The sequence below is a fragment of the Embiotoca jacksoni genome, unplaced genomic scaffold (genome assembly GCF_022577435.1).
Source record: "Embiotoca jacksoni isolate LCO1_2020_lvr unplaced genomic scaffold, fEmbJac1.0.p SCAF_1, whole genome shotgun sequence".
Classification (NCBI taxonomy): domain Eukaryota; kingdom Metazoa; phylum Chordata; class Actinopteri; family Embiotocidae; genus Embiotoca; species Embiotoca jacksoni.
In genome coordinates, this window is record NW_027185229.1 from 26,702,061 (window position 1) to 26,729,823 (window position 27,763).

The window sequence follows — 27,763 nt, forward strand, 5'->3', positions numbered from 1 at the left end:
AGTTCAAACAGTAAATGAATAAAACAATAAATGTTTACACGGTTGCAGCTTCACCAACAGAAGAAAGGAGCGAAACAAACACGTGACTGAAACAGCGCCGACATGAAGAGGAAGACGAGCACGCGCAATCTGGACCGCAACGCCTCGTGCGCCCGACCGCCGGCCGTGACGTTTGGGCGCACGTGCTCGCGCCGGTGCTGCGGTTCAATATCGGCGACCGTTTCAGAGGGACTTCACCCCGGAAGGAGAGCCGTCCTCCGGGGGTTCAACGCGACCAGCCGCCGCCTGCAAACTCTTCTACAAAAAAAAAAAAAAAAAGGTGAAGCTATGTGTGTGTGTGTTTTTTTAATTTATTTATTTCATTTAATGATGCCAGCTTTGGCTTTTAATGCGTGGCGTGCGTGAAAAGAGAAAGACGTCCGTTGGTTATTTGGTGCGGTGTTCGTGTGCGAAAGACACTCTTGTTTTTTGTAGTTTTGTTTATGATGGTAAAAGTTATAGTTTGAGATGTTGGATGGCACGTTGTTGTTGTTGTTGTTTTTTTTTTTCATTCGCCCATTTTCTTTCAAATTGGCTTAACATTAACCTTTTATTTTAATATGTCTTAATTTGTTATTATTATTATTATTATTTTAGTCCTTAATTACTCTATTGCTCCTTAAATTGTTTTTTTCTGATGCTGAGATTAAAATTTAGGGTGTTTGGAAACATAAACAATGGTTTGGTTGCAGGTTTCTGATACGTGAGGGTGTGAGTGAGGGTGTGTGTGTGTGAGGGTGTGTGTGTGAGGGTGTGTGTCCATCTTGTCCTCAGGCGTCTCCATCTTGTCCTCAGGCGTCTCCCTGCTCTCCAGCGGTGTGTGTAGTTCCGTTGTGTGTGTTTCCAGTATTGTTGGTGGTGAGCAGCCGTATTAGTTTTCTCTCCCTCCTCCTTCCAAGTCCTTCTGTTTTATTCTTTCTTCTTTCTGTCAGAGTAAAGAAAGAAAGAAAGAAATAGCAAAGTATATAAAAAGAAAAAAAAAGAAGAAGGTAAATAGTACAAATATTTGTGTTTCGGGCCGGTGTTTTGTCCATCGCACATCTGTATTTGGTTACAGCTGTGCGACCGCATACTTTGTCTGATTATTTGCTAAACAACCTCACCTCCAGCTCACAGTAGAACAACAAACGCAGTGATGCTGTCGTTGCCCTCTTTTAGTATAATTTACAAACAAATAAAGCTGAACGAAGAGACATGAAGTAAAAAGACTTTTGTCCCCCCCCCCCTCCATGTAAATATTCATTTGTTCCCATAAATCCTTTCTTGTTATGAGAGTAAACTTTGTCTTTCAGAGACTCGGCAATCAATTCTCCTGTTGTTGTTGTAGTGACCCCTTCACGCCACCAGGGGGACTACAAACCTGTGTGAGCGCCGCTGTCAGGTCAGGTGCATTGAGAGGCTGGATGGAGATATGAAGTGTATTTTGGAAGGTTCAAGGCCAGGAAAAAAATAATAATAATTCATATTTAGTCAAGTTCGCAATACACACCTAGTGACATTCAAATGTAATGTTAATATTCAGTGCACTCCTGACAGTATAAACCAACGTAATGCTCGAATAATATAAAAACATATGAATTAAAAATGATTTATTTATGTTTGTTCGCTCAATGCCGCCATCATAGTTTTATAATTTTGTATGGTATTATAATTATATTATAAATTGTACCTCATAAAGAACGAGAGCCGTTTATTGGCTGCGGTTTTTTTTTTTTTTTGGGGGGGAGGGGGGGTTTGCAACTACATCCACGATGTTAATAGATATTCATCGAAATGTCAAATAATAAGTAGAAGTTAAGCACTTCAAGATAAACAGCTGGTGGAAATAATTCTTCACTCGTGTGCCATTAAAACCACAGAAGGAGAAGAAGGGTATCAGAAGAGCACCAGTCAAACCTCAAACTGTGGAAGACGGCTTGGAAATATTGATGAAAATCTGACATTTTGTCGGTTTCATCCAGCTGTTTTTTTTTTTTTTATTTCAGATGAAATGAAACAATTCCAACGATTATGCAAAAATGACTGCAGTCAGCTGGAATAATCTTTTATCAGGCAATTATGTATTGATTATGACATGCTGTAAACAACTGAAGTCACTCAGTTTGACACGGTTTCAGACTTTTGGACTCCACTGTACTGATTTCTTTGAAATGTTGTTTTAGCCATTATAAGATAGACTTGAAAGTATCTCTCACGAAACGTTCTTTTAAAATACATCTTCTTTTTCAACGTGAACTATTTCCCTTGTGAAAATCCTAAAAACCAGAATTGCCTACTTTGTGACTACAAAAAAAAAAAAAACATACTCTGTTGCATTTTTCTCTGATGAATTTCTTCACAAAAGACGGTGGAAAAGAAAAAAGTGTGCCAACCTGCATGAAGGTTGCTGAATATGTTTCCACTCGCTGTAAATGTCGTTCAGGTGTGTGAAAACCTCAGATTTGGGTCCAGGATCATTTATCGTCGAGCGTTATACGAACTCGTGTGCTGTTTTCGGCCGGTCGACGGTCGGTTGCGGAGCCCAGATCTGACGAGTGTCAGTAAAATATTCTCCGTGATGAATCGCTGTTTTGAGGTTGACAGTTTTGGCTACACGGAGACGGATATAAACAGATCTGAAGTTTTGATTTGTTCTGAGCACAGATACTTTAGATTTTAATGTCGAGATAAAAACTTTTAGTGCGTCTGAACTCGAATGTTTTTGATGTTCCAGAGCACATTGTGACACGCCGGGATCAAACTCGACCGTACATATCTCCGATAGTCGTCTCGCGCTATCCAAGTAGGTTTTTAGCCCAGATAGAAAATGTGGATCTAATGTTCAGTAAAGGAGAGATTCAGCATTTTTTTTTTTTTTTTTTTTTTATGTATCTTTTGGCTGTAGTTTAAAAGTGGACTCATCTTCTGTGATATGCAGCGCTGAAGTTGATTTAGAGGGTTGGTTGGACTTCAGAGAGCGAAAAAACAAATACATGCAGAACACCAGGAAAGAGCAGAAATGTAATGCGTTGCAGAATATATATAAAAAGCCTGTAATGACGGTCAGTGCATAAGGTCTAAAAGGTTTGGGAAAAATATGATATTTACATATATATATATATATATATATATATAATTATAAAAAAGCCTGTACTGGCAGTCAGTACATAAGGTTTAAAAGTTTAAGAAAAAACATTTTATTTCTATATATAATATATAGAAAAAGCCTGTAATGACAGTCAGTACCTGAGGACTAAAAGGTTTGGGAAAAATTCTCTATTTATATGTATATCATATATTTTAGACTTAAAAGCAGTCAAGTTTCAACATTTGTCAAAAACAGAAATCTAAACTGTTTCAGTGAATTGCGAGTGAAGCGTTTAACTTTTAATTTTTAAATGTAGTTGAATTTTGACATCTTGAGAAGATGTTGAGAAAATCCCAAGTGATTAAAAAAAAAAGAATTACGGTTTCTTTCTCTTTTTTTTTTTTCCAATCTATCCCATTTTAAACAAATCATGACACAGATAAAATTTAAAAAAAAAATACAAATGGGGATTTTTACGTCGCCATCCACTTAAGTTCACATCCATCAAGCTGATTTGCTGGTTTGCCTTTGCACAGCTCCACAGTTGTGCTGTTGTAACTGCCCCGCTCAAGGGCATATCACTTGCATTTTTGCGGAGGGGAGGGAGGGGGCGGGAGGAACAACGCTAGAGTTCCCTTTCTTTTTTTTTTCTCTCTCTCTCTCTCTCTCTCTGCCCACAAACCAGTGCTAAAAGTCTCAAACTGTCATTGTGATTTCAGGCCAGCTGGTCCACGGCATCATTTGCTGAGCGGCCGAAAAAAAAAATCTGGATTCTGCGCTGGAGGTCGGTCACAGATCGCCTCTCGCCCCTCCGCTCTGAAGCCATATTTCGTTTTGTTTATCTCTCGTGTCAAGAGGCCAAACTGATGAGGAAAGATGTTTCAGGGTTTTGTGTGTTTACATCCTTTCCCCCTTCAGTTAGAAGAAGACGCAGTTCCACGCTTGTCATCTGCCCTTCATTAGTAATGAGAACCGGTCTTTTAGAGATTCTTTTTTTTTTTTTTTTATTGTTGTGTTTCTTTTTCTTTTTTTTATCCCCTCCTGTCTCCTCTCCTCATATTGTTCCTGAAAAAAAAAAAAAATTCAATCAGTTCTTCTTCTTTTCCATCTCCGCGCCTCCTCCTCTCCTTTCCCTCCTCTGTCCTGTAATCTGTCCTTCATTAGTGATGCTGTCACAACGGCTTCGATTTTGGACCGCGCGTTGATGATTGGGAATTCAGACAGGCTGTCCTGAAATACCGCTCTGCTTTCTCTCCGCGTACATTTTAAATATTTATACTGCAGGAAGGCGTGTACGTGAGCGTGTACTGCACGTGCACGCATACGCGGTACTTTTAGCCACTTTCAAGATTTTTTTAAATTACTCTTTTTTTTTTTTTTTTGGTCTATTTTTTTTATGCTCATTCTTGATTAGATTAGTCACTTTAAGTTTGACTTTCCCTCACCCAGTTTAGTTTCACGGCTCCTGCACACAGCTGTTATTGGTTTCGGTTCAACTTAAGTATAATGTTGCTGCACCTCCACGGAGGGGACGGTCGTGGCCCGGCGGCGTTATGTTTACGGGTTGTTTGTATGTCCCATTTTCATGAAAGTCACATGTCAGGAACGCCTTCGAGTTGTTACAAGCAATTGAAGATGAACTGAAAAGATTTTGCTGGTCAAAGTTCAAAGTCACTGTGACTCGTAATTTATCAGGAGCGCCTTGAAGGAACTTCTTCAAATTTGGCAGAAACGTTCGCTCGGACTTGAGGATGAACTGCAAAGATTTTGTGGCTGAAGGATCGAGGCGTCTTTGACTTCCTGTCATTTCCTTTGCGTTCATGAACATGGACTATCAGTCGGAGCCAACGTGTGCTCGTGTGTGTGTGTAACTGTCGTTTTAGATGTTAGTTTTACGTTAGTTCACCGAAATCCTTTTGTCAATTATTCATATCGATAATTAGTCAGAAAATTCTGTCGCTGTTGATGTCCAAACTTTCCACGTTGGCATCGGTTGGTTATCAAAACAACTTCGGTTCTAGGAAGCGACAACGGGGGCGGAAAATTTAGCAATTTGTTCTCACCATTTGTTCAAAACCTCTAAACGACTCAAGGTTACACTTGATATCCTTGAAAAAAAACTTCACTGTTTATGTTGCAGCTCAGAAAAACATGTAAATCCTTTTTAGAGGTCAAGTTTTAGAAGTTGATGACAATCTATTCTGTCATTTTGAGGGCTTTGTGCACAAATATACTTTTTCTTTTTTCTTTTTCTTTTTTTTACTTCCACTGTTTTTCTGTGAGTCTTGATCCCAGCAGGGGTAAGTGAGAGAATATGAACTGACTTTTCAAATCAAGATAATATCTCCGCGTGATATTGCCAGGTCTCAGCGGGCAAAATTTTACTAAACAAAGACGAAAGGTACGAGGATTTTACAAAAAATGCCAGCGTTATATCCTCTTGAGCCCGTCCTGACTCCTTGCACAACATGGAGTTGCGCTCGGGGCCACATGTTGCGGTGGATGAAAAAAAAACAACAACCCCGTACGCAGGCATTACGGAAGATAAATCGGCATAACGTTTTTCAGCAGCGTGGAGCCAAGTGGGCGTGCACACACACACACACACACACACACACACACACACACACACACACACACATCCTGGGAAACAGTGAAACCAACTATTGGGTCAAACACAAACAAAATTCCCCACAAGCAAATAAACATATTTTATTGATCGAAGTCTACGGTGTAAAACCTATTGCGCAAGTGCATTTGGGACGTGTCCAAATCCCCCTTTTTCTAGTTTAATGGCCGATAATCTCAGTGCAAAGTCATGATTTGAAGGGGTTGTACTCGGTCTCTTGATTAATCATAGGTGTGTTTTGGGTTAAAACAAACCACAATGAGTGTGGTCCACTATTCCCTTTAGGAGCCAGATGCTCTCGCATCTTGGCCATATTTGTAACGTCCAATTTTTCAAGAAGCAGGAAAGAACATTTCTCGTTTAGATTTGATAAAGTCACATCTCAAATACTCTTTAACGTTTGCCCCTCTAGTGACCTATAAAACCTCTCAAAGACAAGCGAGTGTCAGGTAAGAAAAGAAAAAGGAAATTCGGTTTGTCTAGATGAGATATAAATGACTGAACTCATCTCATGATTCACTCATTCAGGCACTTGCACCCGGTGTTTTTTTTGTTTTTTCTGGGTTTTTTTTTCATGCAACATACTGGCCTCGCCCGCACAGACAGGTTTAGACTTCCTACCAAGGGATACTTGAAATATTAAAAAAAAAAACCTCCAAAGTTAACAATAACTACTCAACGGACCCAACATACATGCAGACCTGCTGGCACTGTATTGCAGTCCGACAACGTGACATAAAACACGCGTTGTTTACCATCCCACACAGTCTACCAAAAGATACCAAAGGCTTAAATAAAAAGGGGGGAGGGGGTGTTATGTCGTGCAGTAAATAATTCTCAGAGGCCAAAAGACACCTGCTAGTTGTGAAATAAGCGTAGAAGCAGAAGATTGGGGCATCTTTGGTACATTAGGTGTATATAAGGACCACCTGTGGACCGTACTGAATGTCCCAAGTTCTGGATGATCAGATAACACGTTTTTAGTAACAGTACATTGGACTAGAATGAATCCAGCCAGATTGAATCAGTCACACAACAAGAAAACCTCACGACAACGTCACACACTTTTCTCATCTCTGCCCACTTTGAGGGCCGACTCTTATTTCTTGCTTTTCTGCGCTCAGGCCTGCCTCTTTTTGTTTTTAATTTTTATTTAAAAAGACGGTGTGCAGTAAACTGGTTGTTCTCTAATCAGTACCCGTTGTCCAGCGGTCTGCTCGCCCCGAGGCTACGTCTGCACCGTGATGGCTACGCATTAACTTAATGCATGTGATACTTGGGGAAAATGTACTCTGCGCTCGCTGTCTGTGTTGGGTTACACTGCAAACTCGACCCAGATCCACGTGTTGGTGGATGAGCGGGCCACTGAGTTCTGCACTGTACATGCTGCATATTAAAGGAGCAGTGTCTAAAATATTAAATCCATTAAGTCCATTAAATGTGACCCATTTGGCGAAATCGGGTGTCTTTTGGTCCCTTTTTGTTGTTGTTGTTGTTGCTCCGAGCACCTGTACCGCAAAACACCACGGACAGTCTCGCGCTTAAAAGGCCAGCGGCCGGTTTGGTTTTAACACACGACACGGTGCTAAATTCGTGAAAATACGAGGCCGTCGGTTTCTTTTTTCAACGGATATCTTACTTACAAGACCGAGCTAACTCGGCAGTTCAGTGTTTCTACGTGCTGTATTCACTCGGTTTGAGGAACGATATCTGGAAAGCAATAAAAACGGACTAGATCTCGTCTCTGTTGCTAGGGTCGTTGCTAAGGGCCGGCCTACTTCCTGGAGTAGTGAACGTTGCATTCGTTACGTTCGCTTCTGCTGACGCGACTGTTTTCGCAGTTGTTAAGTCATACTCCACGTGTTGCCGTGGAAACGGAGATCGCACAAACAAATTATATTCTGAGAGCCAATTGCCCCACGATGTGAGTACCCTTTGATAACATATATTTTATTTAGTTGGTAACTTGTTGTGTAATCGCAAATATTACATATTGCTTAAAAAAAGCATCCAGCCACAGTCTCACAATAACTTTTTAAATGTTAGAGGTGCTAATTTGAGAAAATTCATGACGATCCAACACACTGTTGGTTGAGTTACCTCACTGCAATGCTCGGATGTTTTATTGACTGACTGTTGGATATATAGAAAAGGAAAAATAGGAACAAATCTAGATTAAGATGCTTCCTTTGCTGCCTGATGTCCCAGTTTTGCTGTAGCTCATGTGAATTTGTTCTAAGTCCAAAAAAACTGGCCCTGGAAATTTGACCCAGACTGGGCCATCAACCCTGAAGCCTGGATATCTTTACAGACTCTGCCAAATCTTTTACTAGCGGCTTTTTGAACGATGTCAGATTTTACGTACGAATATGTCTTACAACCCTAACATTCAAATTTAAGATCGATACCTGACCGTCAGTTAATTCTGTTTTTTTTCTTCTTCTTCCTGTTGATGTACATTAAAGTTTCTAACTCGGTCACGTGCACCCGGGGGGTGGAGTAACTATTTATATAATTCAGATTTGAAAAAGTTAAAGTGCCTTTTGAGCGATGTTACAAGTCACGGTCCTCCATGTGAAAAAAACTTAAGTAAGCAAAAACACAAGACAGTAAAAGTATAGGTTTGGTCCTTTCGACTGAAATAATCATTAAATGAACACTGACGCATCAGTATGCTGTTGTTGTGGCTGCTAAAGGTGGAACCAGTTTGAACCAGTTGAAATACAGTTTTATACGCAGGCACAGCAGCTGAATCAGAGCTGTCGTGAGATGATTACTGGAAGAGGGAAGAAGACAAAACAAAGTTCTCATACACACAAATCTGTTTCCAGTTTTTTGAACTTTTTGTCCAAACTCTGATTTTTGGTGCGATATTGGATCATTTGAACATTTATTAAAATGAAACCATGTGCAATGTCAAGAGGGGTAAAAAAACAAACAAACCACTATTTGTTGAAGCTGTTATAACAACTTAGACATCTACAATATGATCTCAACTACACACCGTTATTTTGTAAGATGTCAGAAGTCAAAAAAGTTTGGAAAACATTTTTTGTTTCGTTAACAATTTGTTCAAATATTTCATTTTGTTTATATTATCCCCATCCTTTGTGTCATGTCATTGTGTGTTGTTCAAAAAAAAGTGGTAAAGTAGAAAGGACAGTTTCCCCCCAAACAATGTTGTAGAGTAAAAACATAAAGTTGCATTGAATGAAATACTCATGTTAACTTAAGTAAGCACTTCAATTAACATGGATTAAAAATGGGATAGTAGTTTTGCTTGAAATGCCCATCAGTGAACTTTCCATTTTAACTAAGACAACAAACCACACAGACACTTTTGGCCACCTCGCTCCCGCTAAGAGAAACACTGGTCGAATTAAGATGGAAAGTCCAAAAATGTGCCGTCCGCTGAGCTCGGCTAAAAATCAGAACTGTGAGCAGTCGTCCGATGTCGCAGTTTGATCGGCATCCTTACGAAAATTAGGCTGGTGTGTGTTTTTTTTTTTTTTTCACATTCCAGCTCCACACGTCCAGCTGTTTACCGTCAGCGCTACGGGATAGCAGTCGGCATCGCCAGTTAATCCCAGCCCGGTTCTCCGCCTCCTATTGTGACCTGAACTTGGTTCTTGGCCCGGCTAGCTGTAGCGTGCAGAACCGGGAGTGTACCGTGGGACCGTACCAAGTCTGTGCTTGATTTTCTGCCGCTTGAAGTCCATTAAACACTGAAGTACTACAGCTGCAGTCGTGTTCTCGTCCCAAGATAAAATTCCTCGGATGAATTAGGCATTTGCTCTTCTTTTTTTCAGCATTCACGGGGGCCAAAGTAACGACCGGGCAACAAGCCACAAGGTACTGCAGTTTTGTGTTATGGCTTATGTCAAGCTTATTTTTACGTCAACAATAATAATAATAAATAACAATACACTGCACTGATATAATAATAAAGAATGGGCATTTGAAAGGGCAGTTCAGTCACAGTTGTTTTAGTCTGTTGTAATGTAGATGCAAGACAGATGCATGCTGCTGGGCTTCGACCAACGATACCAAAAGTTTACATTTGTAAAACACAGGCTATGCAGCCCCCCTCTTTTATTTTGATGGTGGGGGAAATGCATTCTGTCCTACATAAGAGCCGCGCTGCACTTTAAAAAGCAAACTAAGTAAATCAGTCCGACTACGGGAGGTTATCGCTGCCATAAATACGACTTAATAAGCCTCCGTACTAACACCAAACATGTGTCCGTAGCTGCAAAGTCATTTTACAAATGTATATGCAGAGCAAACTTGAAAGGGGCTGTTTGAGTTGTCAGCATGTGGACAGAATATACATAAACAGTCGGTGATTTGTTATTTTTCTCCCGTTATGCTAGCTGAATTTACAGCCAAGTGATTTGCGGTGTGCTAAACCCAATTGGATAAAAAAAATATAAATAAATAAAAATGTTTGCGCTCTTTGTCATCTGCTTTACTTGTGTTGCTTGGGAGTTGATACCTAACGTCAGCCAGCAAGGCAGAAAAATAAACCTGTTTTTGGGGGATTCTTAAATCTGATTAAAGGTTGAATGTCAGTTAATCGAAATGCGCCGGTATATCAAGTTCATTATTCAACAAAAAAAACTCACTCTACTGCACATTATTGCGACGCTTTTTTCACTATTTGACATTTAACTTGTACTGGGTTGTGTGGTGTGTGTGACCGATGTGCACACAGATACAGTTTAGAGGGGGGAGAGTGTAACCTTGTTTGTTTTTTTCTACTACGATTTGCAGAAGTTCCCTCACGGGCGAACTATTGGTAGATGCTATAATTTACCACGTTCCCTAAATGCCTCGCAGGCAGGCAATTGGTAGATGCTTAGTCCCAACGCCGTGACAGAAATGCATGCAGTGTATTCTTTTATTAGAGACAAATTTGCAACAGGACACCATTGACATGTGGAGTGATTTTTTTTTTTTTTTTGTGACACTACACTGTAAAAAATGGGATGTTACTGAATTTATTTTCAAATAAAATGTCCTCAAAATTGGGCTGAAACTTATTTTTCCCAAAATCTAAATGTTGTAGTGTGACAAAACAGAACAGGAGCTCATAAATCTGTAGAAGTGAAAACACCGCCGAGATGCCAGCGAGTCTTATTTAACCTTCATTTCTTTCCAGGACAGTTTGCTCAGTGCCATCTCAAGCCAAAGGGATAAAAAGCTGCTTTTCTTTTTTTTTTTGCCCCCCCAACTTGACCAGCCCAGATTTATATCGCCAGTTCACTTGACAACTGTGACAAAGATTCTTTATCCGAGAGCCCCGGCCACCACTCACTAAAAGTTTCATGTTGATAAGATAAAAACAAAAAAGAAGAATGAATATATATTTGTGAAGCCGCGACATTCTCAGACAGTTAGACAGAGATGTTACTCGGTCGGTGTCAGATGTTGCTGAATCGCCAGGGGGAAAAAAAAAAAAACACAAAAAAAAAACGACAAGTTACTTCTGTCTAACCCGGGACGGCACAGAGACGAGAGTAAAAAAAAAAAAAGAAAAAGAAAAGACAACCACAGGAGGAAGCGCGGATGGAAGAGGAGCCCTGTGTCCTTCCTCGTCATCTGAAAACAATAAGATAACAAGGAGGGTGGGAATTAAAGGACTAGAGCTGTCTAATCTGGAACAACGGAGGAATGTGAGGGAGATGCCACAGCGCTCTTTTATCCCAGATGTGTGCTATTAGGTCCACGGGCCAGATCCTACGCACCAGACCCCTGCTGGATCAGGTTTCCTCCTCCGCTAATGCCACCGGACACACGATCTGACAATGATCATGATAATTACTCGAAAATGACATGCCATTTCCATCGTTGAAGAAACGCAAAAACAAAACAAAAACAACAAAACGATACGCAGCGTCGGGCATCCCTTCCAGCTGTTCATATGTTTTGTGTAAGAGGTAGAAAATATGGGACAATAAAAATATTACAACAACCAGTTGGTTTCGGAGGACCACTGGCAAGTTTTTTTTTTTTTTTTTTTTTTAATTTTTTTTTTAATGTTTTGCATATCCATATGAATTTCATCATCAATTTAATCACCAATTTAAAAAAAAAATGAAGCCAGGCTCTGTCTCCAGTTGTACTGATGATGATGGCCCTAAATAATAATGAAATAATCTGTTTTTTTTTCTTTTTTTCTAAACAATTTTAATCTACATTTCCACAGCACGGGGCTCTCGAAATGTTTTTTTTTTTTTTTTTTTTTTTTTTTCAATTGGAGCCATTTTTTTGTTGTTGTTGTTTTAGGTTTTCTTTGGACCACGAAACACATGATGAGCATTACACCCCGGACGAGATTACTTCTATCTCTACGCCAAATCTCAGAGGTTGGATATCCTTGGATGGAAGCAACCTTAAATGCGTGAACGTGTGATTAAACTTGAGGCGGTGTGATATTTTAAGATGTAATCTCGCGGCGGAGAAGCCAACATAAAGAAATACGAGTCCTTTTTTTAGCCACAGGGAGCCGAGCGAGTTGGACACGCACAAACGGTCTTGTTATCTTTCTCTTCACCTCCATACTCCTCTCCGGTTTCCATCTGTAACTTTTTTTTCTTGGTGCTCAGGGAAAAAAAATTAAATAAAATAAACCCTCAATAACAGCCTGCAGATGCATCTTTAAGGGATGTTTCTCTTAAAAGTCCAAAAATCTAATCAAACAGCAAAATACTCAAAGCTTGGCTTGTAGAAACTAAACTTGGGGAAATCTTGTGATTGGTGACGAACTCACAACTGTCATTTAGAAATTGATATCGCTTTTTCTGTATCTTCCTCGTCACAAACATCTCCCTTACGGGAACCCCCCCGCTCCCCCGTGTGGGATTTGTTCCTTTGTCCTTTTTAATATAACACACAAAAAGTTTGAGGAAGTGACTTTTCCTCACCGCCTTTCCCTGGTTTCCACTGCATGCTGTCATAAGAACCTCCGGTTTGCACCGCGTTTGTCTCTTATTTCATTTGCCATAAACAAACACTGCCGTGATTCAAACACAAAATCATAAAAACAATCAATGAACTCTGCATTTTCCCGGGAGTTTCCAGCTGCAGCAGCCGGGGATGTTTCACAAATGTTCCTCCAAGTAAAACGACAAAATCAGTCCGCCCAAGATGACACACGTTTCAGTTCGAGACGAAGACCTCTAGCTGCTATTTGAAATATGAAATATGAAATATGACGGTCGTCCGTCTGGAGCAAAGGAGCAAGTCCAGCGACATTATCATTGAGCGACAAAGTCCACTTAGGGAGGATGTCGGGGTGGACGGATGGATCAACATCAAATCAGATTCCGTCAACGTAGCCCACTGTCGGTTTCGCGTAAATGCCACTTGTACTCCGCTTATTACCGGAGGACTCCACCAGAGGGCGTCACCAGAAAAATAACAACGGCACCATTACAACGTCCTGGTTTTCCCGACGTAACCAAGAGACGTGGCGACAAATTGAGGGGGTCCCCACTTTGGCGATTTTGAGATCACGTGGGCGACAAAACGTTCCGTCGTCAACGTCCGCACTTTGTATTTTTAGCATTTTCACAATTTTTTGAACCTTTTTTCTGAAACCGAGAGGTTTCTACGTTTGTGGTACCGACGTAGCTATTACACACTTTGATATGGACCCGGGCTGAAAGAACCCCGGTTAGAAAAAAAACGATTCTCTGTGTCGTTCCGTGTTTGTGGGTTTTATAACGAAAGGCTCCGAAAAGAGGAAGTTATTGTGAATATCCTGACTTGAACTGCTTCGTTCTCAAGTTTCAGTGTTGTGCTGCGATGGTCCAACGGTAATAGAGGACAGCTGGATGGAACAGATTTTTTTTTTTTTTGGAGAGAGGGAAGCTCCGAAATCTGGTGGAAACACAATACGGCCAATTGTCGTGTTGTTTGTTCCTGTTGTGGACAAATTTTCATCAAAACAACAAAACTCCAAAAAGGAAGGCAGCTTTCCCTCCACCTTCTACAGCAATGTAGTAACGCGCCAGTAAGAAGAAAAAAAAAAACATTAACATCAGACTTGCAAGTGTTAATTGGAGGTAGCACATGTTGGATTTCTTTATAGGGTCCAAATCGGCCTCGTTTGGCATCATAAAGTGTCAACGCAGGAAAAAGCACAAGACCGAACAACACGGGGAATCTGCAGATGTCAGCAGTCCAGCAAATAAACCCAAACGATTAGTTGTGTCTGCTCTAGTGTGTTTAAATTCATTATTAACACCGTTGCACCGACTGTAAATTCGTTCCATTGTCTTTTTTTTTTTTTTTCCTTTCTCACCTGTGGGACACTTTTTCTTCATCCGGCACCTCTGCGTCTCGCTGTGCGACGGACAGAGCAACGCCGCCCTCTGGTCCGGCGAGCTCGTGGCCTGGTTGCCGCCCCCCCTGGTCCTGGTCTGCTTGCCCCACCTGAAACCACAGCCGACTCCGTCACGGAGACAGGCGCTCCAGTCGCTCCACTCTCCCGGCGGAGCCAGGAGACAGTCCTCTAAGAGGGAAGAAGAAGAAAAAAAATCGAATAAATAAATCGTTTGATAAAAATGGTCAGGCATGAAAAGAAAAAAAACTATTTTTGAAACCCCCCCCCCCCAAAAAAAATAAGTGGTTTTAAAAAATAAAAACACAAAGATGACAAGAAAGATAATCTTTGAATTGTATTGCTGTGACCGAGTGTTTAATCGGTTGCACATTTCTGATTCCAGGGAGCGCTAACATGCTCCTGAAAATCCAGAATAGACCCCTGTGAGGTCAGAGGCGGTTAACAGTTTTAACTATTCATTTGCTGATCTTTTAAAAAAAAAAAAAAAAAAAAAACCCTGAATGTGCCCAGAGTAGAGATAATAAACAGAGGATGATAAAGATTTAAAAAAGAAAAAAAAGAACCAACTCCCAACCCCGACCCCTTCGGCAGCGGTACGTGAATGTTTTCCTGAGACCGCTTGGCGACCACGTTGCTGTGATTTAAGGTCGACGAATGCCAGCTGAAGCATTAATACGCGGGACGTTACACTTGCAGTAACCGGTTGCCCGACGAGTGACGTCACCCACAAAAAAAAGTCCATCGCTGCAAGTTTTTCCAAGCGAGAGTCCCGCCACACCCCTCCCCCATCCCCCCCCCCCCGCCCCCCCTTCTCCCGCCACCCCCAATGGAAAATTGGCAACCTCGGTAATCATCATTATCATTGTCAGATTACGGAATCGGAGTGATTTCCAAGCGACTGTAGCTCGAGGTGTGTAGCAAACAGCGGGAAACCTTAACGTGGCCATGAAAACCAGATGTGGTCTCCGCGCCAAGAAACAACAGTAGCTGCAGATGGCGCAGGTGGACGGCAGAGGAGAGAGCCGGTGTCGATAAAAAAAAAAAAAGAAACGATGATGATGATGATGATGATGAGTGGGTTCAACAACATATCTCGCTCACTTAGGAAGGCGGCGATGATATGAAGATATATTCTGAAAGTCTCTGAAGACTTTTTAACGCGGATCATGTGTCATGTGCTCGAAGAGTTCGGCCCCATCTAAAAAAAAAAAAAAAAAAAGCCGAGAAACAGATGAAGTGAATGAAACGGGAGAAGATGAGTGTTCACAGGATCCAGGTGAAGATGAGAGGATTTGAGATCTTTTATGACAAAGTGTCCCAGAGAAAGGCGCGATTTGTAGCTTTTGAAACGTGCTGTGAAGCCGTCGGCGATATTTCAAATTGATTCAAATCTATTCTGACAAACGCCGCTTTCTTTTAGAAATTTGATTTGATTTCAAGATGCGTTTCCACCGGTCGTTCCCTGAAACGAAGACGCGTACACCTTTATCTCTAATTTAGTCACGTTATTTGACTAAAATCAAATGAGGGAAAAAAAAACAAACACACAAACCGCGATCATTTTAAAACGCTCAACCGTTTACATGTAAAATACTGCTGAGGTGGCTTGTTTTATTTTTACCCGTTTTGTTCTAGTGTTATTGGGATCCTTCAAAAGCAAAGTTTCTGAAACCGGCATGTTTATCGTGAACAGACACTCTTAAAAACCTGATATACAAGAGACAAGTGAGCGTGTAATCATTTTGAGTAGGAAACCAGGACGAAGCCTGAAGGACCGGGACGCATTCCTGCGAAACAACACTTTTGAAGCTTCTTACGAGGAATTTATTTTTAAATCGCAAGCAGATGAGTGGTATTTTACTGACAGATTACATTAGATTTAGACTTTATTAATCCCACAGTCGGGGAATTTTGTAATAAGATACAGAGGACATCTCCAATTGTTGTTATTCCAAAAGTTATGAAATGCTCATTAGTCAATCGTGTAGACACGATTATCTGATAAAAGCTTCTGTAAAGATAAAAACAAAATATATTTTTAGGATCACAAACAGGTTCAGAAAAACCTCTGTAAAGTAGAATTTTTGTTTTTTCCCGCCTCGTCCTCTAAATTGTCCTCTATAGTTAAAATGGCCTCACATCGTCTTCATCGGCAGGTAACTCAACATTCAGGGACGCGTCAGGCGACGAGTGTGCGAAAATGCAAAATTGCCGTTTCTTGGACTCGATAATAATAAAGACCTTACGATACTTATTTGTTAAGGAGCTCCAAAAAAGAAACCCCCGCGTGACTTACCGAGGCAGTCCGTGTGGTGGGCGAAGGTTCCCGTCGGACACCGGATCAGACACTTCCCTTTGTACAGCTGGAAGCCGGGTTTGCACTTGGTGCAGAAGTCCCGGCTGAAACAGTGCTCGCAGTCTGAGGAGCGGCACTCTGAGAGGGGGGAGGAGGATGGGGGGGGAGAGACAACCGGACATCCATCACAAATAATGCAGAACGCTGCTTTTTCTCTTTTTCACCTAGTTACACTGATTTTTGCTGCAGCTGTGAGTGAATTGCAAGTCAAACGCCAAAAACACCAAAAACGATAGAATAGAGGCGTCGACTTCTTAAAGAGGACGTTTTTCCTGTTTGAACGCGACGGGTGGTCGTTTTCAGGAACGGGTTTTGGTGCACTCACAACTACAACAAAATATACACAACTACACACATACAGTGAAATGTGAAAATCCAATCCAGATTTTTTTGATCCTGTTTTACTTTAATTCAGCTGCATCACTTCACACACTAATGATCCCATGTTGTTTTTTTACTGCATTTCTTTACTGCAATTTTTCTTTTTTGGAAAACAAAACACGAGATCGTTGATATGTGAAGTGATTTCAGTGACATCACACTGAGAAAGAAGAAGAAAGAAGTTATTGAATTTGTTTTTCCAAATAAAAATAAAAATGATGCAAAATCCAGACTTGGTTTTGTATCATAAAACAACAGGAGACCATTGATGTGTGGTGAACTTTGAGTGAACGTCACATTAAATAAGGCCGGAGTTATTTAGTATTTTTTGTGACTTTTTTGTTTTTGTTTTTTTAATTGCGAGTAGCTCGTCTGGAGTTTTGTCATTTGGTTGTTGTAGTTGCTTCATCTCAAACCAACAAGAGGCGGTGGATCAAAAAAAATGCTCAGACGAGTAATTTATGAAACCAGTAATATTTGTTGTATTGTTTGTAAGACACGTATGTTTACCGGTCTCCACTGTCGGCGCTGTTGATCTTCACCTGCTCCTTCCTTTAATTTCCCTTTCAAGCCTTCTATCGAGTCATCTTTGGCTGCGTGTTGTTTTGTGTCCGTCCGACAACAAAAGAAGTGTTGTGCTGCTGCCAGGTCCCTATTTTGTATCATCTCGAGTATCAGTACAGAACTTTTCAATGTTTTGACCTTGCAGAATGAATCCTTTTTTTTTTTCTTAAGTGTTTCAGATCAGAAGATTTTAAACTTTTAAACTATAAAATTTTGCATTCGAGGGGAGGGAGGTGTGTGTGGGGGGGAGTCTAATTGAGACAGTATGTTTCTGGGGGTGAATTAAGGCCAAAGGTGCACCTCAATGAAAAAAAAAAAGAGGAGGTCTGAAGTCCAACGTACTCATGCAGCGGTTGATGTCCTTCCCTCTCTGTCCGTAATGTCCAGCGGGACAGGCGTGGAGACACGTTCCGTGGTGCGACATCCCCTCCCGCTGCAGGAACAGGAAGAGTCGCTCCGAGCAACGCACGCAGCCGTTGTCACGGGAACACTCCAGACAGCTCCGACAGTCCTCCGACATCTCTCGGCGAGCTGCGGGGACACGGCGGAGAGGACATCGGGTCAGAACCGAGATGAGTTAGAGGAGACGTTAATAGAAAAAGACAAAAGAGGGTTAAAAAAAAAAAGAAGACGCCGCAAATCCTCGACCACTAAGCTCCTTGAAATACTGAACTGTAGATGCTTCACATGTAGCCCACCTTCATCTTTTTTTTGCCACCGGTGTTTACTTTTCTTGATTTTCTCGATTTTCTCATGTTAAAGTTTTACTGGTGCACTTCCCCTTTAACGAGGTGTCCAACACTATATTAGGGTTTACAGATTACCGTCTGGCAAAAGCCAGATATCTCCCAGTGTGCTACTGTCTGTTTAAGAGCTCTTATTCCTTTTACTCTGTGTGTCAGCAGGCATTCAGTAAATCATCTGGTAGACAAAGTGAGTTCAGTCCTAACAAGGTTTCTACGTGGTGCTCTGGCCGGAGATTTTTCTCGCGCGTCGGCAGCGTCACCCTGATTTCTTGGTGGATGGGTCGACGGGTCTCGAATTTTGAATATTCGATTTAGTCGTTTTAATCTCCAAAACCGATTAGTTCACGCGACTTTTCATTCTTTTTTATTTCCCCTGGTTTTTTTTTACCGCCGCCTAGCTGTAATACGTTACTCCCGTCAGAAGGTGGCGGTAACGCGTCTAAAAGCTGCAGAAGAAAAAAAATCGAATAGTTCAGAGCGAATTTCGAATAGTAGTTTTGCTTGAAATGCTAAACCCTAGCCTGCAACCAGACTGCACCACAGGCCTGTCAATCAAAGAGACATGCCCCCCCCCCCCAAAAAGAGTTTTTTTCAGGTTTATTTTTGAATTAACGACGGGATTGTTATCAGCTGGACGGCCAGAAAACAAAAAAAGAGGAAGCGACTTTAACTATAAAAACCAAAATAACTATAAATATATTGACTTCGAATGTCATGAGAGAAGTTGAATGGGGGTCTATGGAACTGGAGGTTTTTTTTGGACCTCTAGTGGTACTTGGTGGTATTGCAGCTCCTCAGACCCTGAAGCTACATCCACTTTTATATACAGTCTGTATACGGGGCCGTGATTGACAAGTGGGATGCAGGTTTTTTTTTCTTTAACTTGCATTAAATCGGCAGGACAACACACTCCTAACTTTACTCTCTTTCTGTTCACAGCAGACTTTCCATTCTACTGTTGTAGGTGTTACACTCTCAACCGTCCCCCATAAAACCAGTGGCAGGTAGGAACAAATATCACAAAATGATAGCTAACCACATAATATTGCACAGCAACATAAATTACTTTGGCGAACTTCCAAGTACATAAAATATCCTAAAATATATACGTGTCTGAAGTTTCAGTTTGACATTCAGGTTTAAGTCTAAGCCAAAGTAAGTGTTAGTGTGATCACAAAGCGAGCTGTGATGTCTTCTCCCGGACGCACACAGGACTGGACAGAGTAGGAATGCTTCAAATCCAACGAGGGATAAAAGAGGGTTGTGGAAAGACGGATTGAATCTGCTAAAGGAGGTGAAGGGCAGGCGATGAGTGCGTGAGTCTGAGCAATCGCCGTCTGATCCTCGCAAAATACCTGTGGCTGAGTGCCAGCATCCCTCGCCGAGTGCGTCGGTAGGTGTGCGTGTGTGTGGTTATGCGTGTGTGTAGTTGTGTGTGTGTGTGTGTGTGTGTGTGTGTGTGTGTGAACAACTGGGTAGTTCAAGCAAGTGTGAAACTGTTGACACATGAATAATGCAACGCATTCAATCAGTTCACAAATGAGAAGTCATTAAAAGATCATGTGGGTTTATAGACTCTGGAAAGTAGTTTTTTTGTTTTGTTTTCCAATCCACTTTGTATCATTATAAACTCTTAATTAAATGACGAATTTATTTGTTTACACCGAAGACTTGTTTACTCACTCGTAAAAACTGTAGCCGGTTTTACACTTTTGAGTTAATCCTCGACGTTACAATTCGTTTTAACATCCACACACGGTAGGATTAACTGCTCTTTAAAGTCAAAAGGGAGATTTATGAAAAATTTTCTGAATGGAATCGTGATTATAGATGGTCCTGTTTATTTTGTTTGGTTATAAATATTTCAATCTGGTATTTTGCTTATAAATGGGGCAAAACAGCATATTGGCTGTTGTTGTTGTGCCACAGTGAACTAATTTTGACAGTTATTCAAGTGAAGGAAAACTATTCAGTTCAAAGGTCACACAAGTAACATACTGTACAGTATCCACACTGAAACGCATTGTGGTTGTAAAACATTAGGTACAGTTTTTTTTTTTAAATGAAATAAACGATACAAATCTAAATCTTCGATGAAATGCAAGTATGTCAGGTGATAAATGAAAGAACAGCTAAATGGATTGTGTTTGATTTGTGCTACTGAGACATTGTACAAGGTAATATCGTACACATCAACACTGTACTCTGCTGAGCTTAGTTTATTGTAAATATTTCAATAAAAAATTGAATGCAACAAGTTTAAATAGTGATAATAACAAATAATAACGAGCGAGCCATTTGGCCACGCCCACACGTGAAACCGCTAAAATACGCAATCTTTCGCTGGGAGAAACGCGCGTGCCAACTTTTGTGAGTTTTTGAGTATTTTAAAGCCGCCAAAAGGGCAATTTATTTTTAAGAAGAATAAGGAACAAGAAAAAGAAGAAATCCTTGAAGAGCAAAAGAGCTTTCGCACCATTCAGTGCTCGGGCCCGAATGCAAATAATAACAAAAAAATTGAATCCAGAAATTGCTTCCAAAAACTCTCAACTGACTTTGTTCCATTGGGGTCGCAGTGAGCAGATCAAATAATTACAGAGGAATAAAAAGTCTGTTGACCTCGTAAACTCTGAAGAATCTCATACATTATGTTTGATTGTAGAAATTTACTTCACAACAGCTGCTTAAAAGCTCTTTTACCTGCCTCTTAACCTCAGGCACTTCACTTTAGCAGCTCATTGACACGGACTGTAATTTTTCTCACTCCGGCAGCTCCTGAGTGTGAAAATAATTCATCAGCGGGAACACATTTTTTAATTTATGTTCTTGAAAAATTCGTCAAATCAAGCTGGAAAGAGCAAAAGGCTCCACTTCAGAGCTGCCGTTTCGCAAACAACCGATCATACAGTTTATACTATAAAAAAAAAAATCCTTAACAGCCAATTTGTCCATCAACAGTTTGAGTTCTGTAGAGTTTTTTCTTGGCAAAAGATTCTGCAAAACTCTCTTGATGTCCTGCCGGCGTTAGCGAAATATATCTCGTGAAACGCGACACCGCTAAAAGGCAGTATTGAACATCTTTTTTTTTTTTTTATTTCAAAATCTTTTTAATACTACAACAAGGTTTATATAAATACCAGTGAATATTAGCCATCAAAATATAACCTCATAAATTTTCATCTCCACGGTATTCCTAAAACTGTTTTCTTACCTCTTTTACGTTAACTGTTTGATGTTGATTATATACTGAGTGGTAATGTACGAATCCTGCACTTCACAGGAAGTCAAGTCTTCCCGTGTCTTGGTTGTGATCCATTTTCACGAGGCTGTTGCTCTGTCATTATCTCTGCTATTTGTCCGACTCACCGCATTTATAAACCTGCCTTTGGAGAAAATATTTCACTTGTTTTTTTCCAAAAATTCCATCCGAGCTAGCAATCAACAGCTTAAAAAAAATGGGATGTTATGGAAACGATTTTGGCTCATTTAAATCGCCAGTCCTGCTCGGTTCTTTGGTCTTTTTGCTTGAATGTAACCAAACAGACGTGTCCGGCACTATTTCACAAAGGGCACCGTTGCTGCATTCGGCGCTTTCTGCTGCCCAACGCAAGGAAGTCATTTTTTTTATTTCCTGTTATACAGCGCTGACTCGGCGCAGCGCGGCGGAGATCGGTCTGGCGTTGCGATATTAGTTTCACTGTGAGTTAAAGCTCATGACAGGTTTGAAAACCTGTGTGTGTCCAAGTCACATCGTAACTCAAAACCTCCCAGATGCTGTGGCTTTAACCGCATCTTTTTTCCCGTAGAAATCATCTGAACTCTTCTCGTTTACTGGAAACCTGCTGGAGATGCAGTAGAAGAGATGTTTAAAGGCCATGAAAGGTCCGACTTGTCTTCTTATACAGTAACAGCAGCACAAAAAAAATCCAAAAAACTCACACTTCCATAATATATAGCTGCGTAATGTCAAAGCCACGGTTTAGCTGCTGTGAGGTCTGCACTCAATTTGGCAAAAAAACCTGGTACACAGCTGCTTTTTGAAAGTCTGAAACCCACCGTTAACTGTTCTACAAACTGCAGCTTGGTTGGATACAAAGTGACAAAACGATGCACGGGATATTTCTAGATTTTAGAGCCGAGTCGACAACAAAAGATAAAAGAATTTATGCTAAAGCGAGCCGCAACCTCTCACTACATCTGAAGGAGCCTTTGAACCCGGACGGGCCCTCGTTAAAATTCTACCAGCGACTTGTAATTTGGGAAACACCTTTTTAGAAACTTCGCAGGAATGTAATCGACAACTTGTTAGAAAAGGCCTTCAACAATATATTCTGCTGATAATATGTGGTAAATTATGCAATGCAGAAAAACACACACACACACACGTACACAATAGACACTAAAGACAAAGCCAAAAAACGTAACAATAATATTCATTACTTCAAGAAGACATTAATGCAGTGTAAAAACCAAAGATATTACATTTATTCAGAACTAATCATTTTGTCACAAACTCATCTTCGGTCTGCTTGTTAGCATTGCAAGTATAGAAAAATAATGACCTTTGACCTTTATATTCTCAGGGTATGTTTTCACGTAATCTCAGCTCAAGAGAATGAAGGTGAAAAGATGATCACTACATGAAGAAGAGTCCGGGGACCCGTTTGACTGGAACTTCGGGACCCGGCGAGGGTCTCGACCCATTGTCTGAAAAAAGACAACCGAGTTCTCTTCAACATATGCTATCGATCTGCAGGTTTAAGGGACTTTCGGAGGAGCGGCAGGTTTAGGTAGCGTAAAAACGGTGACCTTTAACCTTGCATGGGATTGCCCTGGGTTTTTAACAAGCACCAGGTGTAACATGCTATGTCGGGGTTTCAGGGGAAACATGGTAGCATTTAAAAAGGGACTTCCACCCTAAAAACGGAACTCACAAAAACGTGGGACGCACAGGGGAAAGTAAAGGTGCACGAGTAAAGTCTGAACAGAAGCAATACAGAAGCAGTGTTTTCTAATGGTTGTGATGGACACCAAGAAAATATGTACTACAGAATGTATAGGTCAGTTTTTCTATTCTTTTTGTTACATGTTTACCAACAACAACAACAAACTCAATTGAACGATGAGTTTGACATGGGTTTTAATTTGTGGAGCTTTAAGGTAGTAATAGATAGAGCTGTTTTTTAAAAAGCTATTTTTGTGTACAGTCTTGGTCTACAATCGAATTAAGTATTGCGATTTAATATTACAATTTGTTACACTTTTTATTTACCTTTTTAAACACTAAACCATGGCTCATAAAGTTCAATCTTATAGACATTATGTGTAGTCACATCTCCAGTGCACATCAGGTTTCAGTTTATCATCATTAAAGCCACAATGAAAAATCTGTCATATATACATAATATATATTTCAGTCTTCTTCGCGCCAGTTAAATGAAGTTAGAAAGTTAAAGTACAGTTATAATGAAAAAAAAAAAAAATCCATGCAGCATATAGATGAATAGGAAGTATCAGCTTGTTTTGGGCAGGAAGTGTCAATGTAGTTGTTGTGCGAAAACAAACCAACAGTTTTTCGGCAACACTTAGTTAACGTGCTAACTGGCTAGCTCTTCAACTACACGACCACGTTGTAAACAGTAGATTAAACGTTGATTCAAGAATCAGCGTATTGACTTAATAATCAGTAAATAAAGAATCATTCCAGCTTGGCTTCTTACATTTCTCTTATCCAAGTTGTGTTAGCTAAGATATTATGCTTTTAAATATACATTTTGGGGTGCGTGTATGTAAGAATAGTTCAAATATCTGTATTTCTCCTATTTTAATTGAGATTATTTTACCACAGAATGTAAGACATTTACTACAATTCCTAACATTTGTTCCAAACTTCACATTAGTTACGAATGAAGGAGTACGATAGTGAAGGTGCTAGTGCATCGAAAAGGTGAGTTCAGGTGGATTTACCCTTCGCTGCCTCGCTGGTCAAGAAATAGCCAGAATTCCGTTTTAGGGTGGATTTCCTCGGTAACAAACAGCAGCCGCCATTTCTCTAGATGGAGCCAAAACTTTCCACGATGCGCCATCATGTGTACATTAACAAGAAACAAATGGGCTAGGTGGGGGTGACGTGTTAAAATAACACAAGCTGTGCAGTACCTCATGACATGTGCTCATCCAGATAGCAGTCGGCTTTAAGATGTGTTGCTGTTTAGTGTGCTTTTCCACCAACTGGATTTGATAGCTTCTGTTACATTTTTATATCCTTGATGATCCTGAATGAGCTTCTTGCAGTCTTAACGCTCTGCCATTTTGATCGCTGTTCGGCATAATCCCGGTCGACGACAATGTAGGACATGTAAACTGTCTAATTAAGGCAATTAATACCAAATAAATAAAGGGACAACATAAAGGCAGCATTCACACACTTTTCTTTGCACTGTGTATGTTTGATTACTGTCTATATTTTTCTCATCAGTGCAATAATACTTTGTGATTGCGCAAGTCAGATTTATTTCTATTTAAAGCACATTTAAACACACCAGAGGTTGGCCAAAGTGCTGCTCCATTAACAAACAGAATTAAAACAAATAGACAGCATCGTAAGCAGAAATATGCCATAAAAACAATAACAAAAAATCAGAAACCAAGATTTAAGCCAAAAGCAAAGCACACCAAAATGTTAGCAGCAGTGAATAAAACATTGAACTAGTGGTTAATGTGGAAAAAACAATAAAATTGGTTTTTTAAACGCGTTTTTTGAACACCGGTTTGGAGATTGACGGCCTGATTTATAGAAGGCCTGTTTGGCCCGGTTGGCCCGGTTGTAGTCAGCTTAGATCTCAGAAACAAGTCGGACCTGCTGATCAGTAGACCCAAGTGAGCCTTTAAAAAAACGCTTTAATAAAGCTTTGATAAACACCTCCGATTTGTGTTCCAGATTGAAGTATTTTAGCTGTTTTTGACTCTGGGTGCTGCTTTTTTTCCTGATTATACCGTTTTTGAGAAATACCAAATGTTTCTCTGCATATTATGTCATTTATTTTAAACTGAAATTAAACTGGATTCACTTAAATGGACATTTAAATGAAGCGACACATCCCTGCATATTAAAGTTAAGCTGCAGAACATTGAGCAATTAGTGTTTGATATGCGTTTCAATGAAATGCTTTGTCGTCATATTTTGTCACGGCTGTTGCCGCAAAGTCCAACATGTCCAAACTGCACAACCACCAACACTTGTACCTGATTACGATTACTTTCCTTAAGTAGTGTGTGCTTGCATTGTCCTCTCGTCCAGTACATAGTGGAGTATAAAGTGGCCAAGACCCAATTTGATTGGCTGCTCGTCTTACTACATAGTGAAGTGACTGTATAGGAAAAGCTTCTCTACATCTGCACTCAAAATGAATGATGCAACTTGTGTTTGGATCTATTAATGCCTGTAAACAAACACAAAAAAGTACTTATCAGTAACTGGCAGTTACAGTATGTCTTGGATTCTCTAACACTCAAAACAGCTTCTCTTTCAAAATAAAGCTTGAAGCGTTCACAGAAAAATGACAGCTGGAATAAGCTGTTTACAAAACTTCAATTGGACACAGACAAAGAATTTTCAGAAGTTACACTTTTTAACATGTACAATGTTAAATTCTAATTTAACTAACTAATTCTGACTTGTGTACTATTATCATTGGTTCAGAGTTGTAATTGTTTTTAATCTTTACGCTTTATATTAAAGTGTAACATTGATGGATTCGACTACTGTGTTAGAGGAACACGTGGCAAAAAACAGCAGACTTGGCACCACATGAGTTAGTCTCTCCAGGGAGGCGTCGTATCTCCAATTTGGATCCGTTTTTTTTTTTTTTTTTTCCTCCCTTTTCTCTTCCAGTTCTGCTGTAAAACTGTCACAGGTGCTCACAATTACCTACAGTAACCGTACTGGAACACAAACGGCACTAATGGACACAATAATGGCTTCAGCCTCTTGACCTTTGGAGTTCAGCTTTCCCGTTGAGCCCTTTTTTTTTTTTTTTTAGCTCGTTCTCACTTTCTTTCGTGTGTGTGTGTGTGTGTGTGTGTGTGTGTGTGTGTGTGTGTGTGTGTGTGTGTGTGTGTGTTGCGTGTGTGTGTGTTAACAGCTAAAGGAACCCAGGCCAGATGAAATCCAAATGGAGGGAAAGGGATATGAAAAAAAGGAGGAAGGGGGTGGAGGGAAGTATACTACAACGTAAATCTCTGTGACGTGAAGAGATGGATTCTGACAGCGGGTCAACCGGCCGCTCCCTCAGCCAGCATTTGATCCTTCAGACCTATAAACCCTGTCCAGCTTCAAGCTGTTCTCTTCTGTTGCTTTATATTTTTGAAAACTATTTGGCAACAAAAAATGTTGTGCAACTTGGCACTCTACAACATGCAGAATTAGCTTCTTTTTTTTAAATATTCTTTTGAGGACTTTTTTTTTGTTTAGATTGACGTAGTCGTAGTTTGTCAAACATATGTATTCTTTACATGTTAGATGATTAATTTATCATTTAAATTGAGTTAAGTTTCACTTTTCTGCAGCCTTTTTCTGTTTTTCTCTGCACCTACTTGCACTACATGTTTTCCTTGAACTCAAACCCCCCTGAGTCAGTTTGACTTCTTTTAAACCCGCAGTTGAAGTCGGTATAATCTTGCCGTCACAAGCTGTTATCTTGAACGAGAGTCAGAGGGACCCGGAAGCCAAAATGACGACGTAATTGAAACCGGATCCGCCTCTATTAGTCCTAAAATTCCTGAGGAAATGCCAGACACCGGCGAGCGCGAGGGTCACCACGTACCTGTGAGGCGGCTGCACTCGGGTCTGTTTTTTGCTTTTTCGAATTGCCAACCACTGCTGACTATCTGCTGGTGCAGAGCTTAACAAGGAGTGACATGACAGTTGAGTCACTGAATACTGAGACAAAAACAATAATAAATCTTAAATATCAATGAAACAAAATGGGATTATGATTTTTTATTTTTTTATTTTTTTATTTTTAGATTTAGGTTTTTTTTCTGATTTTGGAGCAATGGAAGAAAACAAACTGCCATGGAATTTAAAGTATTCCTAATGTCTGTTTTTTCTTAAAATATACAAATAATTAGACCACATAAATTATTATTATCATTTTCCAATCGCCTAATGATACGGCAGAGTGAAAAGCCAGTGAAACAAGTTTTTTTTCTCTTTTATTGTCAAATGTTACATGAAAAATACTGTCAAATCAACTTCAGCATTTTTTTTTTTTTTTTTTTTTTAACACCTGCTTTATGGTGTAAACAGAAAATTTTTAAATCTAATAATGAAATGTTGGTCTCACCTTTACTTTTTTGATGACGAATATTGCACGTTTAAAAAATGTTAAAATACAGAATCGAGTAAGTTCAGTTATTTTTAACAATCTAAAAACTGACCGGATGAATTTTACGATAGAAACCTCCCCACCCACCCCCCCCCCCCCCCCCCAAAAAAAAAAAAAAAAAAATCCTCTTTACGTGTTTTTGTTTTTACCCCAGCGTACTCACCGCTCTGCTTGTGCATGACGCCGGAGCCCACCCTGATCACCTCACATAGCAAGGACATCACAACGAGTCGCCAAGGCAT

The 27,763-nt window shown here is 40.2% G+C and overlaps 1 protein-coding gene across 1 annotated transcript; it reads right to left on the bottom strand.

The window, feature by feature from the left end:
• rspo4 (R-spondin 4) lies at positions 1 to 27,763 on the bottom strand. Its single transcript, XM_069152479.1, has 5 exons — positions 27,685 to 27,763; positions 17,729 to 17,917; positions 16,382 to 16,519; positions 14,044 to 14,253; positions 1 to 964 (listed from the first exon to the last, which is right to left on the bottom strand). The coding sequence occupies exons 1-5, from the start codon at positions 27,761 to 27,763 to the stop codon at positions 831 to 833; spliced, it is 750 nt and encodes a 249-aa protein (XP_069008580.1). The 3' UTR covers positions 1 to 830.

Bases quoted from the DNA above. Each gene is read 5' to 3' on its own strand.
- rspo4 (XM_069152479.1), bottom strand. From the start codon at position 27,763: ATGCCTTGGCGACTCGTTGTGATGTCCTTGCTATGTGAGGTGATCAGG. The intron at 17,918-27,684 runs GTGAGTACGCTG...GTGTCCCCGCAG, and splicing joins CGTCATGCACAAGCAGAGCG to CTCGCCGAGAGATGTCGGAG. The intron at 14,254-16,381 runs GTAAGTCACGCG...CTTCCCTCTTAG, and splicing joins CCACCACACGGACTGCCTCG to AGGACTGTCTCCTGGCTCCG.